Genomic DNA, 18,734 nt, shown 5'->3' on the forward strand with positions numbered 1-18,734 from the left:
ATATGTAACATCGAAATAGTTTCTAACAATCAAACTAGAAAATTAAACAGAAGTTATTCAGGAAGCTGGAGCATCTACCATGTTCCAGTTCTGGGGATACAGGGATGCAGAGTCAGGGCTTCTTGCCCTGAATGATCCTGGGATCTGTTCAGGGAAGACAACACTACAGTAAAGTTTTTTGGTGTGATCTTAGAAGTGTGAAGGAACTGCTATAAAATTCAGGTAAAGGTGTGATTAGTTACACCAGGAGGCAAGGAGACAGGGAAGAGAAGCATCAGGAAAAAATACACTTAAGATGCGCATTTCAACTAGACTTATACGAGAACGCATGGGGGTTTGTGGGAGTGCAAACCAATGAGGAGGCAGGTAAGAAACGGCCGAGGGAAAGAAACATGTAATCGGCAGCTTGAAAACAAATTGGTTGACTTTCTTTCTTTTTTTTTTTTTTGGCTAAGCCACCAAATTGCTATTAATGGGAAAAAAAGTTATGAGAATGGGCCTGATAACATTTCTAAATGCAGGAAATATTCCCAATTAAGCTTCATTCATCTGACATTGTCAGAGAATGAAAACTTTCACCCACGTGATTTTTTCTAATACCTGAAACTTTCTAATTTAAGTGTCAAGGCTTTATTTTAACTTTCTAAACCTGAAGAAATGACTTGACAACTCTCATTTATCTTAATAAATGTCGGCTATTGTGCTATGTTAAAATATCCTCAGGGGCTATTAAAGCATATGGAGCTATCTGTCTTGAAAATTGGAGGCCTCATTTTGCTATTTTAGTTTTAAATTTTGGCTTCTGAGTTTTTTCTTCCTCTATTATTTTTTCTGTATCCTTACCTTGCTGTAAGCTTTACTTGCTGCTGTCAGGATGCCTGCCTTTAATAGTTCTTTTAATATGATTTGCTATCGTTACTTTAGGGAGGGATGGGAAATAAGAAATCCAGTCTTGCTCAAATTATGTCCAAGAAAGAATACATGGTTTGTGAATTGAGGTAATCAACCAGGAGGTTTGAAATACGGGCTTTGGGATATCTTATATGTTCATTCATGCATTCTTGGTTGTGTTTTATCTGGCAAGGTTTCTGAAAAAGGTGATGTCTAAAAATTCAGTGGTTACTCTATTTGAACTAACATTTGAATCTGTTTGGGAAAATGTCAAATGCTGAAATTACTTCAAGTTTATGTTTATCTTGGAATAAACCATAGAGATTTTATAAAAGCAAACCATGTAGAACACAATATTTCAAAATGTTGATGGGATGCTTGTAGTCTACATTTTATAAATTTCTCAGCCAAAGAAAACATTCTAGCACAAATAGAGTAAACAAAGTGAAACTATTCATTTGTCTTCTGTAGCAGAGACACACAGAGGGCTTTTCAGTGGATTGTTTTTTCAACAGTTTTGCCTTGGAACTTTGGTGATTAAACATGTACAATTATTATACAGTGAAATGACACTTCAAGAGGCAGGATGGTATATTTGGGACTTCAAAATATATAAACTGATTTAGTTTTCTCTTTTCATTTTCTTTTTTTTTTCTTCACGACGGAGTCTCACTCTGCAGCCCAGGCTGGAATGCAGTGGCATAATCTCACCTCACTGCAATCTCTGCTTCCTGGGTTCAAGCGATTCTCATGCCTCAGCCTCCCAAGTCGCTGGAATTACAGGCTCCTGCCCCCACACCCAGCTAATTTTTTTTTTTTATTTTTAGTAGAGATGGAGTTTCACCATTTTGACCAGGCTGATCTCGAACTCCTGACCTCAAGCTTGGCCTCTCAAAGTGCTGGGATTACAAGAATGCATCATCGCACCCAGCCTGGTTTAGCTTTTGTTTTCCCCATTTTTTTCCCCAGAGAAAGCTAATTAACTCAGAGAGTATTCAAATCATACAAGCATTAGGCTGGCAGGCAAGGATTTAAGTCCTTATCCACTAAGCCCCTGCTCCTGGGAACTTGCACTTTATTCCAGTCCTTACAATAATGACTGCTTAATAGTGCCAATTTACCTGGATGTCTATTACCTTATTTGTAAAACAAGATAATTAAATCAGTTTATTTTTCAGAGTTCCTCTAGCTCTAGTTAGACTCCTAGATGTTTTAGGTTAATCGTAAGTGCCTAGAAGATGAAGAGAGAGATTGCTTTGGATGGAGTGATTCCAGTGAGACTTCTTAGTGCATGTTATCACAAAACTGAAAAGATAAAATTTTAGGCTTGCTTTTGTAGCTGAGAATTACTTTTCATGGTGCCATTCTGCACCCCAGCCTCCAAAGCCTTGTCACAGACAAGTTCCAGACCCCATAGAAATAACGTGTCGAAGAAGATAGATGAGCCCCATGGCAGAGCATGTGGCACCAGTGACAAAATATGTGGACTTCTTTGCAACTTTCAAAACTGCTTTTTGAGTAGGCACTTAAGGAGTGATGGAGGTATTTCTTGCTAGATGAAGAACAAATAAGCATTATTCAGATAACCTCTCATTTCTCTTTAGCAAGGGAGAAAGCCATTCCCAACCATTGTATAGTCATGTAGCCCATAGCATTGAAGTCCTCTGAAAATTATTGCTTGTTAGAAGTCTAAGTCTCCCACGTATAACTGTGTGTGCTGTGCACTGTACAACACTAGAGGGGCACGATCCACGTATGTTAAAATTTGGATGGCAGTCCTTGGAGTTGTGCAGTGTCTGTGGTAACCCTTAGACACCGACAGCATTGCAGGTATTATAATAATAATAATCACCATTTATTGAGCCATTTATTCTGTACTAGTTACATCAAATACAATATTTCTTATAATTTTCACAACAACCCTATTAGGTAATATGATGAACTGTAGTTTCCAGGGGAAGAAACTGGGACTCAAAAAGTGCCCACTGGTGGGCTGTAGTGGCAAGATTTGAACCCAAGTCTTCCTAACTTCATAGCCTGTGCTTTTTCTACCGTACTCTACTCTCTCTGCGGAAATTCCCCTAAGCCAGGCCAATGCAGACTGGGATAAGGGAGAAGGTGATCTCAGCACCCTGGAAGCATTACTTCAGTGTTGACTTAACAGCATGAGACCACATACTATCATACTCTCAAACCTTCCATGGCTCAACATTACTGAAAAAGAGAGCCTAGAGCCTAAATAATGTGACTGAGGCCTCATCTCCCATCCTTTCCACACTGCTCACCTACCTCTCCTCCAAAGTAGTCATTGCTTCTAACTGCCACGTTTTGAGGTATTTCTGGCCACATTGTGCACTTTTGCACATCTGGGCCCCATGGACCATTTCCCTTCCTTTAGCTTTAGACTAAGGCTACATTTTGGCATCTTTTGGGAACTTTTGAATAAAGAGCAAGAGGGTCATCATACCCAAAGAAGGTGAGGAAGTTTTTGCTACAAATTCCAGAGCTCTACTCAAAGATGCTTTCTAGTTGAGGACCGTGGGATCAATGCAGAATAGTAGTTAAATATCAAGGACCAGTCTTGCCCACAAACCCTCTATGACCAAGATAGAGATCTATAGACCTAGTCACCAATAAGTGTGCTCACTCTTTTTTCTTTCTTTTTTTTTTTTAACTTTCATTTTTGGTTTGGGGGTACATGCAAAGGTTTGTTACATGGGTAAACTTGTGTAACAGGTTTGTTGTACAGATTATTTCATGATCTAGGTACTAAGCCTAGTACCAAATAATTATTTTTTCTATCCTCTCACTCCTACTAATTTTTTCTAAAGCAAGGTTATAATGTGTATGTATCATACATTGGGGAGGGGTTGTTTTTATGCTGTAATGCAGGAGTATACAATAGATAAGCAGTAAGGATAAGGAAAAGGAATCAGGTGAGACTGAAGATGCTGCCTTTGGATGCCAGGGAGAAGAAGCTAAGACTGGCTCCATAGAGGCCCTCCATTAGTCATGTGCTGTACTCCCATGCACTGTAACATGCAACCCCTCCCCTATCCTACCAGGACTGTTGTGTTGTATTCACTGAGAAAATCTAGACTAATAGGAGATGTGAGGGATTGTCTAGAAAAGCACTAATGCATGATAGAGACATTTAACATTAGATTTCTTGATGGACTGCAAACTTCTTCTTCTGCTTTATTTTTGAGACAGAGTTTCGCTCTGTCACCCAGGCTGGAGTGCACTTGCGGGATCTCACCGCAACCTCTGTCCCCCGGGTTCAAGCAATACTCCTGACTCAGCCTTCCGAGTAGCTGGGATTATAGGCACCCGCTGCCACATCTGGCTGAATTTTTTTTTTTTTTGTATTTTTAGTAGAGACGAGGTTTTGCCATGTTGGCCAGATTGGTCTCGAACTGCTGACCTCAGATGATCCACCCACCTTGGCCTCCCAAAGTGCTGGGATTGCAGGCATGAGCTACTGTGCCTGGCCTGGATTGCAAATTTCTGGAAGAACTCCCTCCACTCCTCCCACCCTTTACCTTTCCTGCTGATGTTGTCTCAGGGTATCTTCTCTGATCCTCTGCTCTTTTCCCAGACTGGGTTCAGCCTTAGCGATTGCCTCTATCTTTGCTCATATCACATCACTTTGTAATCTTTACTGGTTTCTCTCCTCTCCTCCACTGAGAGCTCCTTGAGGGCAAAGGCAATGTTTTATGCATTGTGTTTTTTTTAACACAACACACACATACTGTACTTAGCTGTAGTCTCACCACATACAGCTAGACCCCAAGGTAGCTCTGGCAAAGGTGAAGAGAAGATGGCAGTGACAGGAGGAGAAATCCCTTTAGAAGGTTCCCAGTGAGAAGAAGGCAGACATCTCACGGCATCACCTGCAGAGCGCTAGTGAGCAAATACGTGAACAAGAGCAGAAAGACGAAGTTCCTGTAAATAATCAGAATAGAAAAATGTGCTCTGGACTGTAGTCTGGTGTCCCTTGTCCAAATTGACTTGGGTGGTCCCAATACTTCTCCACCCCAGCGGTGGCAGTGCATTCCCACTCCTCTAGCCCCACCAGCTCTGGCCTCAGTTTTTATTTTAGACCTGGACGATTCTTGGATGACTGCGACATGTCCAAGATCTAGTGTTCAACAAATCACCTCCTAAGCCAAGAAACACTTAAAACTAGGCTATAAAGGTGTTTGCTATATTCCAAGAATAACATAAATCTCGTGGGCCTGGTATCTTTCATAACTGGTGAATAATTCATGGACTCCGAGTCTCGCCAGTTACGCAGGAGGAAGGGTCATCACCTGTATAGTATGATTCGAGCAATTACTTTTTAAGATGCACAGAACATCAGATGTAGACTAGAAGAACCTTAGAGATTACCTAAGTCTGAGCCTGTAAAGAAACTAAGGGATCAGAAAGGTCAAGACCTGCCCAAGGTCACACTTGGGCTGTTTATGATTCCTGAACAGGTGTAGATGAAGGCTGCCCACCACCCAGAGCTGTGGAAGCTTCTATATGTGGCTTCTGTGTCCTGGACCTCCCGTGCCTCATCAGCAGGACGGGGCAGGCAGCACCTGTCTCATCACATGGCCCTGTTTTTTCCTACACTCTGCTGACCATGTGATTGCACAGTACTTAAGAATATGAAAATCATCGTTCTTGAGACACAGAAGGAAAGCAAGAAAGACATTAACTGTCCTTCTCAGCTGCTCAGAGGCATTTCTTACAGTCTTACCACATTGAACTTAAAATTGATCTTAATTTGTATTGACAACCGAAGGGATAAATAGTTCTCTTATTAAATACAGTTTCTATCCTCCACCTTTAAACTGGGGCCTTTTATGACATTGACCTGCTTTTGGAACTTTATGAAAAGAAACTTCAGTTCCAGACAAATATTGCCTTTCTCATTTCTTTCTCCTTTCCCGGGCCCAGTTCCAAATTTGGAGGACAAAAAGAGAGGGACACATGGGAGAGGGCTCCTGTCCCATATTTTAGAAACTGCTTTCCTGGTTCACCTGTGTTTCTTCCTTGGCCCTCCACTGGCACCACTGCCTCAACCTCCAGGTGTTCTCAGCCCTGGAGGAACCACTTTCATGGCTCACGTAGTCAGATTTAACTGGTGGCTACCATAAGTGATGTCAATGGTGCAACTTTACTTGGGAATGCTAATTTCTCCCTAACTCCATTGTACTCTCTCTGTGTGTGTGTGTGTGTGTGTGTGTGTGTGTTTCGTAGCTTTTCTGACCTTTTCTTTACAAGCTCTTATTTCTTCTTTCATGCTCAGGGCTTTGGCTGCTAGGGTGAAAATGGAAATAGGTTTATGAGAGAAAAGGTAGCTATTGGGAGTTTAAAATTAAAGCAAGGAAATTGTTAATCTCTATGCAATGTTGACTGTGCACAAAGCATCATTCTGATCATTATAACTGGAGTTTACAAGCTTGTATCAGGTACAGTCCCTTCCCTAAAAGGCCTTATAATCTGGATGGGGAGTTAAGAGGTACACTTGCAAGAGAGGTATCTCATACTCTGGGACAGCATATTATGTCTTTGTTTCCCAAAGGAGGTACAAGTACCACTCATATGACATTAAATAACTGATTCACTTTGTAAACATAGTATATTGCTGTTTCAATTTCCTCTTATTTCTTTTCTCATTATTTAAAAAGGAGGGAAGAGAAAATCTCAGATTTGTGCTAAATTATCTTTAAAACCTCTCTAATACTTTTAAATCTTTGTCAATAAAAGATGAAAAGAGTTAAGACTCTGATCCCAAGCCTCTGGACACTAAATATCCAGCTGCAATGTAATAACATTCTTTATTTTGATTGCATTTTTTTACAGACTACATTCTATTTTATTATAAGTGATAAGGTTTTTCTGTTTATGGTGGTAGTAATATAATGTTTCCTAACTAAATGTCTTAGTTCAGGCTGTGACCATAGATTTAGTGGCTTAAACAACACACATTAATTTCTCAGAGTTCTAGAGGCTGAAGTCTGAGATCAGGGTGCCAGCAGGGTCAGGTTCTTGGTAAGGGCCCTCTTCCCAGTTGAAGGACCACTGCTCTCTCCTTCCAGTGTCCTTACATGGTGGAAAGAGAGCAAGCTACCTTTGGCCTCTTCTTATAAGGGCATTAATCCCATTCTGAGGGCTCCAAGATCACAACTCGCTCACCTCCAAAAGGCTCTGTGTCCTAATATCATCACACTGGAAGTTAGGATTTCCACATATGAATTTTGGGAGGAATGCAAACATTCAGTCCATAACACTAAAAAAATTCATTTAGGTAGAAAAAGCAATTCCAAATAGTAAATAAATAATGGTATAGGATATACAAAAATATGGCAGAAATCACAAGCGGTGTGCAAATGTTTGTGAAGCAGTTTAGAAGTGTCAAGTGAGGGCTTTAGATTTGAATTGCAAGTGGAATTTCAATGAATAATTGTGTGCCAGGGGCTGGGAAGAATTCCTAGAGGAGGTGAGCTTTAAGGGAGCATGTGTGTGTGTGTGGAGATTCATGTCAGCAAAGATGTAAGATGTGATGGCAGGTGGGAGGTGGGAGTGTGAAGCCTATTAGACCGAATGAACAGTTTATGTCCACGAGTCATGGCTAGAGGAAAGTCACAGCTGGAATCATGTGGTGGAAAAACCCATGTGTGAGGAGTTTCTTTGCTTTTTTTTTTTTTTAACTTTTAATTTTGAGATAACTGTTTATTCACATGCAGGTATAAGAAGCAATAGAGAGATTCCATATATCCTTTGCCTAGTGTCCCCAAATGATGGTATCTTGCCTAGCCACAGTTCAATAGCACAATCAGGAAATGGATGATGATACAAGCCCCTGCCCTTATTCAGATTTCACCCATATTATATGCATTCATTTTTGTGTATTTATATTTAATTCCATGCAATTTTGTTGCATGTATTGATTGATGTGACCACTACCATAATCAAGACACAGCAGTTCCATCACAAGAATCCCACCTCTACTCTTTCATAGCCACAGCCATCTTCTTCCCTTTTGTCTTTTCTAACCCATGGCAATTATTAATTTGTTATTCCTCTCTAGCTACAATTTTGCCATTTCAAGAATATTATATATATAGAATGATACAGATTCCAAAATGTAACCTTTTGGTATTAGCTTTTTTTTTTTTTTTTTTTTCCTACTCAGCATAAGGCTCTCGAGATTTATTCAACTTGTTGTTTTGACCAATAGCTCATTCCTTTTACTTGCTGAGTGGTATTTCATAGTATGAATATGCCACAGTTTAATCATTCACCCATTCTGGAATATTTGAGTTGTTTCTAGATTTTGGCTATTACAAATAAAGATGCTATAAACATTTGTGTGCAAGTTTTCATGTGAACATACATTTTCATTTCTCTGGGATAAATACCCAACAGTGTGATAGCTGTGTTATAGTAAGTTTGGAATGTTTAGTCTTATAAGAAACTTTTCTGGAGTGGCTGAACCATTTCACATTCCCACCAGCAATTTATGAGGGATCCAGTTTCTCTGAATCTTTGACAGCATTTAGTGTTATCACTATTTGTATTTTAGCTATTGTGATAGGTGTGCAGTGGTCTCTCATTGTGGTTTTCATTTGTATTTCTCTAATGACTAATGATCTTTTGATGTTCTTATGTGCCGTCTGTATATTCTCTTCAGTGAAATGTTTGTTCATATCTTTTGCCCATTTACCAATTCGATTGTTTATGTTTTTATTGTTGAGTTTGGAGGGTTCTTTGTATGCTCTAGATATAAGTCTTTTGTCAGATATGTGGTTTGCAAATATTTTCTTCCAGAATGTAATTTGCTTTTGAAAATCCCCTTCATGTGGTATTTCATAGAGCAAAAGTTATTAATGTTGATGAAATCTAATTTATGAGTTTTTCCTTTTATGGATTGTGCTTTTGGTGTCAAGTCTAATAATTCTTCACTTAACTCTAGGTTCTGAGTATTTTCTCCTGTTTTTACCTACAAGTTTATAGTTTTACATTTTACATTTAAATCCATGATCAATTTTGAGTTGATTTTTGTATAAAGATGAGGTTTAAGTCAATGGTTCGTTTGTTTTTGTGTGCTGTTGTTTTGCTTTGCCTCGCTGATGGATATGCAGTTGCTCTAGCACCACAGAACTGCTCTTCACATTTGTCGAAAATAGTTAGCCATATTTGTGTGGACCCTTTGCCTTTTACAACCCCTTGATATTTTTCTATCATTTGACAGCAACACCTGAAAGAGGTTAATGGACTTTTCACCCAAATGAATCATGCCACTAGTATAAAAAATTATTTGATTATAAAATATGTAATAATTTAGAGAAGCCTCATTACACACTCATGAATCATCCCTAAGGCTTTATGGTCCTTATAAAAACAGATTGGCCCAGATCCCACCAAAATATTTCTTTTTACCTAAATAGAAAGACATGGGAAAAAGTTCCCATATTTTTTTTCCCCAGGGCCAATACATAGTTGCTTACGTTTGACTCAGAGTACTTTAAAGGGATGAGAAAAGTGATTGGCCACCGAAAGGCTCCTTTATGCACAGGCCTGGGCAGAGACACACAACCAACAGCTCTGTCGGGAACGTAGGAGCCTGCTCGCCTACAAAAATGATAAGAGAGATCTAAAGAAAACAAGCTAATCCTTTTGAGGGACGTACTGAAGCCAGATAACCCAAGGTATTCACAGCAAGATACCGTGAGTCTTAAAGTTAAGCACCGTGCAATTAGCTTTGCTTCCTTGGGTTTTTGAAACATGCATCTGTATAAACCTGCCTGCGCAGACATCCCTAGCCCCAAGCTGGGTCTGCCAAAATCCAGTGAATCGGCTCTAAAATGTAGATGGCACCTAGCAGTGACCAAGACTCAGCCTCAGGCAGCCTGCAAACCTGTGAGGCCCAGTGGAGCAGCCGAACAGAAATATCTGGAAAAGTTTCTACGTGTTCATGGAATTTCGTTGCAGGAAACCACCAGAGCAGAGACGGGCATGGCATACAGGTACTGCTGATTGCAAAGTCATCCAACCGGGGCACTGCACTGATGTCAAAGGTTGTTATTAAAGAAATAAGGACTGAAGTAGCAAGACAAAACCCTGTAAGAAAAAGAAAGAAAAATGCAGTGAGCCCTCTTCTTGGGTTGCCTTGTTTTTTTTCTTCTTCTTCTTCTACTTTTTTTTTTTTTTTTTTTAGCTTTGAGTTTTCTCTTTCCTCAGAGGGTTACGCAAAAGACAGTCAAGTTCACCTGTGGAAACTCCTAACCATGTGCTGCCAGAAGAAGTATCTTTGGCTCTGAGTAGGGAGATGATTTAGCAGGTCAAAATGAAGAATGGGGACTCCATTCTTCTTAAGGGAAAGGGAATTTATAAGTTAAGAGTTGAATTTTTTTTTTAATGCTCCCTGGGATTCAAGACTTATTTTCTTCTAAACTTGAATCATGTAGTCTGTACTAATAGCTAATAAAGTAGTTCAAGTTCTCCTTGAAATGACAGCACTTATTTATTTCCCTATCAATGTAGCCCAAGATAAATTACTGGTAGTACACTAAACTTCCAATGCCATTATTTATTTCATGAAATATTAGCAAAAAGGAGAAATGTTTTCCTGGTATAGGGTTGGATGTGTAATCTTTATAAGTTGCTCTGCAATGGGAAGAATCTTTCCTTTTCAAAGCAATTATTGCTCCTGCACAAGTCTTTCCTTTACCTGCGCCTGGAGTTTTAAAGAGCCCAGAAACTGAGTAAAAGCCATTCAGAAGGACAAGGGTACTGAAAACTGAAAAAACAATTTAGCAATTGTAAGAACAGTTGTCCTAGCTCAAATCAAAACTTCTGCACAGCATAAGATTGTTTTTCATGTACAATATGTCCCCAGTGATTTCATTTTTCCATAATCTGAAGGCCTATTTCAGTATAGTAGCTGCTGCTCTAATTTATCAGCTAATTATATTAATACAGCAATTTGCAATGATATGGCTCCTCTCTGGAAGCAAAGTATTTTACACGGACTCTTTATGTAATAAAAGGCTTGTGCAGAAAAGAAATGAACTCTTCTCAATTTATAAGGAGGATAGGACAGCCTACCACATCCTGCTTTAGAAGGGGAGCTCCCCTTTTCATGGTAGCTCATGGAATGAGGAGGGATGGATGAGGAGGAGATGCTGCTGTTTCTTTCCTGAATCTCTCTGTCACTGGAAGGAGCCTGCTTCTCTGTCCTCCCACATTCTCTCTTCGTGTTTCCTCGACCCTCAGTGGTAGTAGTGATGGTGATGTGAACACAGATCAGGTGAAGGGGAAGAGGGACCGTTTCACTTAAAAAAAAAGTCTGCCTCCGTGTCTTTGTCATAGGATGGGTGGTATTACCATGAATTGTTGCATAAACCTTCAGAGGGCATGCCTTTCTCTCTTGAAAGTCTAGTTTAAATATCAATTACAGATCTGTGCTGTGTGCCAATGTTCAGATGAAGGTATGTTCTAGGAAAGCATTTTTCAAAGGATTATGAAGTAGAGGAACACTTTCTCCAGACAGGTGAAAGCAAAGCTGCCTCAGCTAAAGGTGGGAGCTTGGAGCCCACCTGTTTGAGGGGAGCAGTCATCCCCCAGCCTCTTCTGAGACACCTATGTGGATCCTATACTCCCCATGGTTTGAGACTATAGGTTTGGAACGACTCTTTTTGATGCCTTGGTGGGTAAGGCTCTGTTACCTTGGAGATGCCAGATACTGCCTTGGACAAGGGTATATGCTACCAGATCACACCGTAGTAAGAAATGGGACCTAGGAGAATGTTGCTTCTAAATCGGAGTTTGAGGGGAGAAAAGCACAGTTTAGTTGATCATTAACCCTGAGAAATAGCCAAGGCTCTAAATTAGAATGAGCTTGTGCTGACACACCTTCTTGACACATTTCTCCGTTACCCACTCCCCAATGTCCTTAGTGCTCTGTTTATTCTCCCTTTAAGACACTCACTTATTACCCTTATTTAAGACATTCTCCTTCAACCATTTGGAAAGGATTTCTAGGAAAGAGAACCAGGGTTCTCTTGGTTCCTCCCCAACTTAGCTTTAGATCTTGATTTCATGTAAACATAGTTGGGGTTAAGAGAGAAGCTGATTTTCATATTCTTACTTCTTTTTTATGATTTTTTTCCCCCTCAGGAAAAAGAGGGTGGGCAGGGGACCATGGCTACGTTAAAGATAAAACCTCCGTTAAGCCTTGTTGTTTCTATTTTTTCTTGTGAAGTTGAAAGAAAATGGGCATTGGAATTAAACAGATCAGAGTTCAAATTTAAGCTCTGCCTCTTTTAGAACTGTGAGACACTGGGGGCCAGTCATGACATAGAAATGCCTAATATAGTAGCTGCTCACTGGGAATGGAGGTTTTCTTCCCACTTATTCTGTTGTGTCTGTCCATCAGTCTACGTAGGGGAGGGATTGAAACCCTTTAAGTGAAACATAGAAATGGATAAGAGAATATTCTCAGAAGGAAAATAAAAGAATAAGACAACCCACGGTAGTTCACAATCTGTGTAGGTTTCCATGCTCAGCTTTAGAATTCTGAGAGGTCTGGAAGAGCTGGGTAAGCTGTTTTCCATTCCGAATTTGGTCAGACGCCATTGCAGACTTTAGCCCAATACCAGCTGCTTGGGTCCCTCGATCATCTGTGAGAGAGCATTATGTTGTGTTTCCATGGAGACTTCGTTTTATTTCTAACTAAGGTTGACCAGGAGGAGAAAAAAAAAAAAGAAGTAAATATGCAAACACATGCATCAATTGAAAAGAAACTGGAGGACATTGAATGTGGTGTAAAAAGTGCCAAGTTGCTGTGTAGATCTTTCTGTTGGCTTAGAAATCTCAGCAAAAATAGAAGTTTTAAAATTCATTTTATCAGTGACTATAAAATGGACCTAAGAGGGTCTTCAAGTTACTTCTAAAAAGCTGAAAATTAATTGTCTTTATTACATAGCACTCAACTCTAAGCCAAACAGTAAACATGAGCCTGAGTCAAGGTTAAAATACTCTGAGGGATAGTTTTATGAGAAAAACACCAAAAATATCTAGACTGAGTTCATATGTAGCAAATACCTAGCTTTGAAGCAATCTTATAATACTAACATTGGCAGGAGAAACTTAAACAGATATAAAATGAAGCTCTAATCCAGGGACAACCCTTTTCCTGTAAAAGGCTAGATAGCAAATATTTTATACTCCAGGTTTGTATCTGCCTCTGTTACATCTACTGACCTCTGCTATGTAGGCTGAATGTAGCTACTGATGATGCACAAATGAGTGGGCATAGCCATGTTCCAATGAAACTTTATTTATGGACACAGAAATTTGAATTTTACACAATTTTTGCATATCACAAATCTTATTTTTTCCTACAAACCATTAAAAATGTAAAAATCATTCTTAGCTTGTGTGCCATACAGAAACAGGTGGCAGGCTGGGTTCCTTCAGCAGGCCATAGTTTGTTGACCCCTGCTTTAGAAAGCAAGGCCTTCAGTTGCTCAGGTTATTTATTTACTTGTTTGTGTTTATTTATTTTTAAACCTTTTTGTTTCCAGAGGTATTTAAGGAACTCAAATGCATATAATTGAGAAAGATAAAAATAAATTATAAAGAAGATGGAAAAAACAGAGCCAAGAAAGACCAAAAGAGCGGGAAGGGAACAGAGAGCCAAGGGTGAGGGAGCACGCTGTGTATAAGCCAATGTGTTGCAAGAATTAGACCTGTATTTGGCTCTGTGCTTTCTGGCAGCATTAAATTGTGAAGAGGGAAACCGAGCCCTTTACAAAGTTACAGAGTCCTTGAGTTAGAGAGAAGTCAGTTGCTCTGTAATGGCATACCTCTTCCTGATCTGTAAATCAGAGAGAAGTTCCTTTTGAGGTTCTTCTTTGTGTGATGAATAATATCCTTGCAATATCCTTATAGCAAACACAGCAGTAAGGTTCCTAGAGGATCTTTCCTATGGAGCCCCTAATATTACTATCACATCAAATAATAACTCAGTAAAGACGAATAGGTGCATAATGGAAAAAAGTGACATTGGTTAAATAGAAACCACACTGGCCACTTTGGGCTATGCTTTAAGAATTTTCCAATAACAAAAACACAGATTTCTTTTTCTTTTATTTTTTAAAGAATGACAGGGCTTGTTCAGGTTCATGGAATGAAGCAATTGTTTCTGGAAAAAATAAGTGTTATTTGCCAATTAAGGATAACATTTTCTAAAGCCTTAAGCTGACAGCAGAGAGAGGGCAATAAAAGAAGAAAGGGAAAAGTAGGGAAAGTCTCGGAATTCTTAACATGGGATGGACCTTAGGGATAATCTGCTCCAATTTCTGGTCTTACAGCTGAAGAAAACTGAGGCTCAGAGATGTTAAGTTTGTAGCCTGCAGTTGCACTTCCAGCTAGCAACGAAGCTTGGACTAGAACCCCTGTCTCTTCGGTCTCAGTCCGGGGCTTTCTTCATGCTTTCTGTATTTATTCCCAGCTCCCCAACCTCCATCCCACCACATGCCAAGACACACACACGCACGCACACACACACGCACGCACGCACACACACACGCATGCATGCACGCACACACACACATACCTGGAGATACTGCAGATCCAGCCATATTCACCGTTCTGCTCTGTCTACTTTTCCAGGCTCCCCTGTTGTTACTGTGCCCTATGACCTGCTCAGTCCTGCTTCTTTGCATGCTTACCCTCCACCTTCTGCCGGAATTATTGAGTCTCTAGTCATCATTACTTTTCCTACCTGGAATATTCTTACACATCCCACTTGCCTAGGTAACTCCAACCCACAGGCTCTCCTTTGGCCCCATAGCATGGACCACCAGTCTTTTCTCTATACAGGATATAGATTGTTAGTTATTTCTGTGTGTGTGTATCTTATTGTCAAAATTGTGCGTCATGACCTTGAGGATGAGGACTGAAACTTATAATATTTTATACTCCGTCAATGCCTTTGCACTTAGAAAGTGCTGGATACATACATGTTGCTTGATTGAGGTGCATCTATTCAGAAGTTGGGAAGGAGAGAAACCAAAGAGCAAGCAGGAACTTTCCTTTTTCCTACTAATAGTGCTCTAGCCCCATCCTTTCTCCTGTATCTTAGATACAATATGCTACTTAATCTTGCTAAGCCTCAGCTTCCCTATCTGTAAAATGGACCTAATTTAACTTATTTCACAATGGCATTGTAAGAAATCCATAAAGTCACATATGTGGAAGTGCTTAGCTCACTGCCTGCTAGAGTGAGAACCTAAGTGCTCCCTTGCTCCAAACTCCTTTTTAACCGGTCCTAGGAATCTATCACTTAGTCATCTTTAGCATTTCCAAAAAGAAGTGTGTGTCTATCTATAAAGGAGAGAGGGACAGAAAATAAACACCTAAGATTGAATATTGCATAATTCTGAACATTTCACCCTCCTTTCCTCACTTGCTTTTTCATTCTTTTTGCTTTTCCTATTAGGATCCATTGAGAAAGTGTTTATTTTTCTTTCTTTTTATCTCCCATGTGGGCTCCTATTTAATCAGCTTGGCCTCAGGAAATGTTGGAATAAATAACTCTTCAAACAATGTAATATGAAGGTATCTTTTATCAACCACTGCATTTCCAGTGCCTGGCATTGTGCCTAGCACAAAAATATTTGAGCCAGAATGACATGAAAAGGACTGAAACTTCCACCAGCTTGCAGTGTCTCTCCCATCAGCTTGCCCCAGTGTCCGAAGATCTCCCTAGACTGCAGGCGTCAGTTCTCAGAGACTTCTGTTAAAAGGCAAGGGTGCTTGCTGAGTGGTGGCCACACTAATCCAAGCTACTAGATGGCAGACCAAGAAGAAACAGGACGTAGTCCAAGCCTGACCTAAAACAAGAGAAAATAGGAAGGAAGCTTCTAGGTTAGATCAACAGAAAAGCTTGAGTATCCGAGCATGGTGCATTGCTACGGACTATCCATAGAATCAGGAGGGATGGAATTGAAAAACAGGGGAAGGAAAACTAGAGAGAAACCTCACTCAGCTACCAGCTTTTCTCAAAGATGTCAGGGCAGAGAATTTGACGACGTAAATGAGAGTTTTCATTGATCGTTAAATGAAGACTCTGAAGATAAGTAGGAACAATTTTTTCACCCGAACCCCTCTCTGGGTTCTGTCACAGTGCAAACATGATATTCTAGCAGGAGGATTTAAAGACAAGCTTCCTCCCTCCCTCCTCTCATCCCCTGCTTCCTTATCTACAAAATGAAGCTGAGAAGCCCTGCTTCACAGGGTAATGCCATCCACTCAAAGAGGCGTATAGTGGATACCCAGGAAAGACTATCCCTCTTGCTCTTTCTCCTTTTCATAGTATTACAGGGTTGACATACGTGGAAGTTGAAAATTACATTTGTTCCTAAATTGCACTTACTGTCATCCTCCCAGGACCCCCAAACCCCACCAAAAACAACCTTTCATCATGTGTTCTTGTGACCTGCCCTTTTCATGAGATGCTTGGCACACTCAGACCTGCTTGAAAAGTATTAATAGCTAGGGCTGTGACTGTGAAAATCAATAGCCTAGAAAAATGCTACTCATGCAGGGGGTTGTATGAAAAAATGTCTACATGATTTATTTTAGATGACCTAATTTTGGTGAGTCTCTGGGCCTGTGCTAATTTGCTCTGAGCCCTCTGGCTGTTTTTCTCCTTGTATCAATATTTCTGGAGGAAAGTAGATGACACCAAGATGGCTCGGGCTCAGGATGTATGTGATTACTTGAAACCTGAATAGGCTGCTGGTGAAGGGCCGAGGAGGCGCAGTGAAAGGGGCTTATTCAAAACGAGCAGAACGTGTTCTTTCCTATTGAATGGAATAGAAGTTCTAAAATAAGTATGTTTTGAAAGTGTCAGTTTAGATAGAAAATGCTGAGAATTTAAGCATGAGTGAGAGATGAATGCTGCTTGGACTTGAAATATTGTTGGGGGGTGGGCAGATACTCAATCTGTTTTGAAATTTCCACTTGGGGTTTTCCAGGATAAAAGTTGCTTTGTTTACGCAGCATGATGAAAATACTGGAAATTCAGGGCTTGAGAACAATACTGAGTTACAGAGATCCATGCTTTCTCATACAGAAGTTGTTGACAGCGGTTTCATCTGGAAAAAAGTGAGCATTTTGAAATCTGATTTTCCTGACCGAGGAGTAACTGTAGGCAAAAGATGTTTTCACCCAAGAGAAAAACAGTTTCTGAATTTCCCTACAGTGCCTGTGAGTGCCACTAGGATGTGCTATTTCATAAAGAAAAGGAAGCTCTTCTGTTCCCTGAAACGCTGCTAGCAGAAAACTTTTTTCAGACAATCCTAGACTTGAACTTAAATTTGAATCTATGTATTTACCTTGATTGTGACAATGGGAAATTTTGTATAGTGTGAAAAAATTAAAAAGGTAAGACCAGCATATTCCTAAGGTACTGAGAAGCCTTGATCCCATAACAAGCCTATGTTATTATAACCTAAACCAGTTAGATATTTTATAGAGCAAATTTTCTATGTCTGGGAGTTTTCTAGCATAGGGAGTTCTGAGCTACACCACAGACCCCTGGGCATGGTTGGTGAAGAAAAGAAAAGTAGACATCTCATCCCCTACCATCTTTCAGAGAATATTCTGTTGGTGTTTGCCCCATCTCAGGTGCAGGCACCTTGTTACACAGTTAAGATGGAGCAGACATAGTGAATCTGGACTGCATGGGAGAAGGCCGTATCAAAGCCTGTCAATATTCTCAGAACCATGGTCTTGCGGGCCTGGCTTATTACCTGGTTAGGAGATGGTCCTCCTCTATACCCACTGTTTGTTTTCGCTTATCACGTGTCACCTCCCCACACTTAGAGCGAGTGCCTCCCATCCAGTGATTCCTCTTCCTCTCCTTAGCTAGTTACCAACTAATTCTCCCTAAGTTTTAAAATATAGATGCTTTTTTAATAGAGTGTCTGCAAAATATATCATCCAAAGAAATGAATCCCTAATGGTGGGAGTACAGGTAGTAAAGGAGTTATTTTTAGACAAACTGCCTAGTATTTAAGGCCAGAGCTATTTTAAAATTTTTATCTGAAAATAATTTCACATATAAGGAAAAGTTGCAAAAATAATATAAAGAACACATCTGGGCTATTTCTTCCTTAACATATTGTTAACATTTTGCCCCATTTGCATTAACTTTTGTTCATGCTCTCACATGCTCACTCCTTACAACCCACCTCCCCATGCATTTTTCCAAGCTTTTAAAAACTAAGTTTCACACATCACGGTTTTTTACTCCTCAATTTCTCCTAAGAGTTACGATATTTTCTTATCCCCAGTACAATTAGCAACTTTGGTAAAATTTATATAAATATGATACTTTAATCTACCCTTGTATTCTAATTTTGTCAGCTCACACAATAATGCTCTTTGTGGCATTTTTTTACTCCAGTTGTACAGGATCAGTATGGGATGGCAATATTTTGTTGTCATATCTTTTAGGTCTCCTTCAATCTGGAACAGTTCAGGAGAAATTAATTTTATTGTAGGAAAGAGGTCAAAGGAAAGACTACAACTAATTGCAAGTCCGCCTTGGGTTGGGAGGTGGCGCTGTGGTGCCACACAATTGTTAGGCCTACAGGAGGTCTCCTGGATATTGTTACCATGTCCCTGCCAACGACTGTGTCTTCCACAGCTGCCTAATGAGGGCTACCAAGTTTTCATGTGGAACTTTAGGCCCAAAGCTAAGGGATCTCATAGGCCTACTGACCTTATGAGCCTATATAAATCTAGTCCCTTGTGTCCATGTGCTCAGCACA

At 40.0% G+C, this 18,734-nt stretch overlaps 1 protein-coding gene across 3 annotated transcripts in view; it reads left to right on the forward strand.

Annotated features, from left to right (window-relative positions):
- Positions 1-18,734, forward strand: part of KCNAB1 (potassium voltage-gated channel subfamily A regulatory beta subunit 1) — a 498,217-nt gene that overhangs the window by 91,849 nt on the left and 387,634 nt on the right. The window contains exon 1 of one of the 3 annotated variants that reach the window (XM_005546177.5): positions 9,443-9,914. The exons of the other annotated variants lie outside the window; for them this stretch is intronic. Within the exon in view, the coding sequence (XP_005546234.1) occupies positions 9,673-9,914 (242 nt within the window). The 5' untranslated portion in view covers positions 9,443-9,672. Of the gene's footprint in view, positions 1-9,442; positions 9,915-18,734 lie in introns of those variants that run through there. 3 annotated transcript variants of the gene reach the window in all.

The sequence above is a fragment of the Macaca fascicularis genome, chromosome 2 (genome assembly GCF_037993035.2).
Source record: "Macaca fascicularis isolate 582-1 chromosome 2, T2T-MFA8v1.1".
Taxonomy (NCBI): domain Eukaryota; kingdom Metazoa; phylum Chordata; class Mammalia; order Primates; family Cercopithecidae; genus Macaca; species Macaca fascicularis.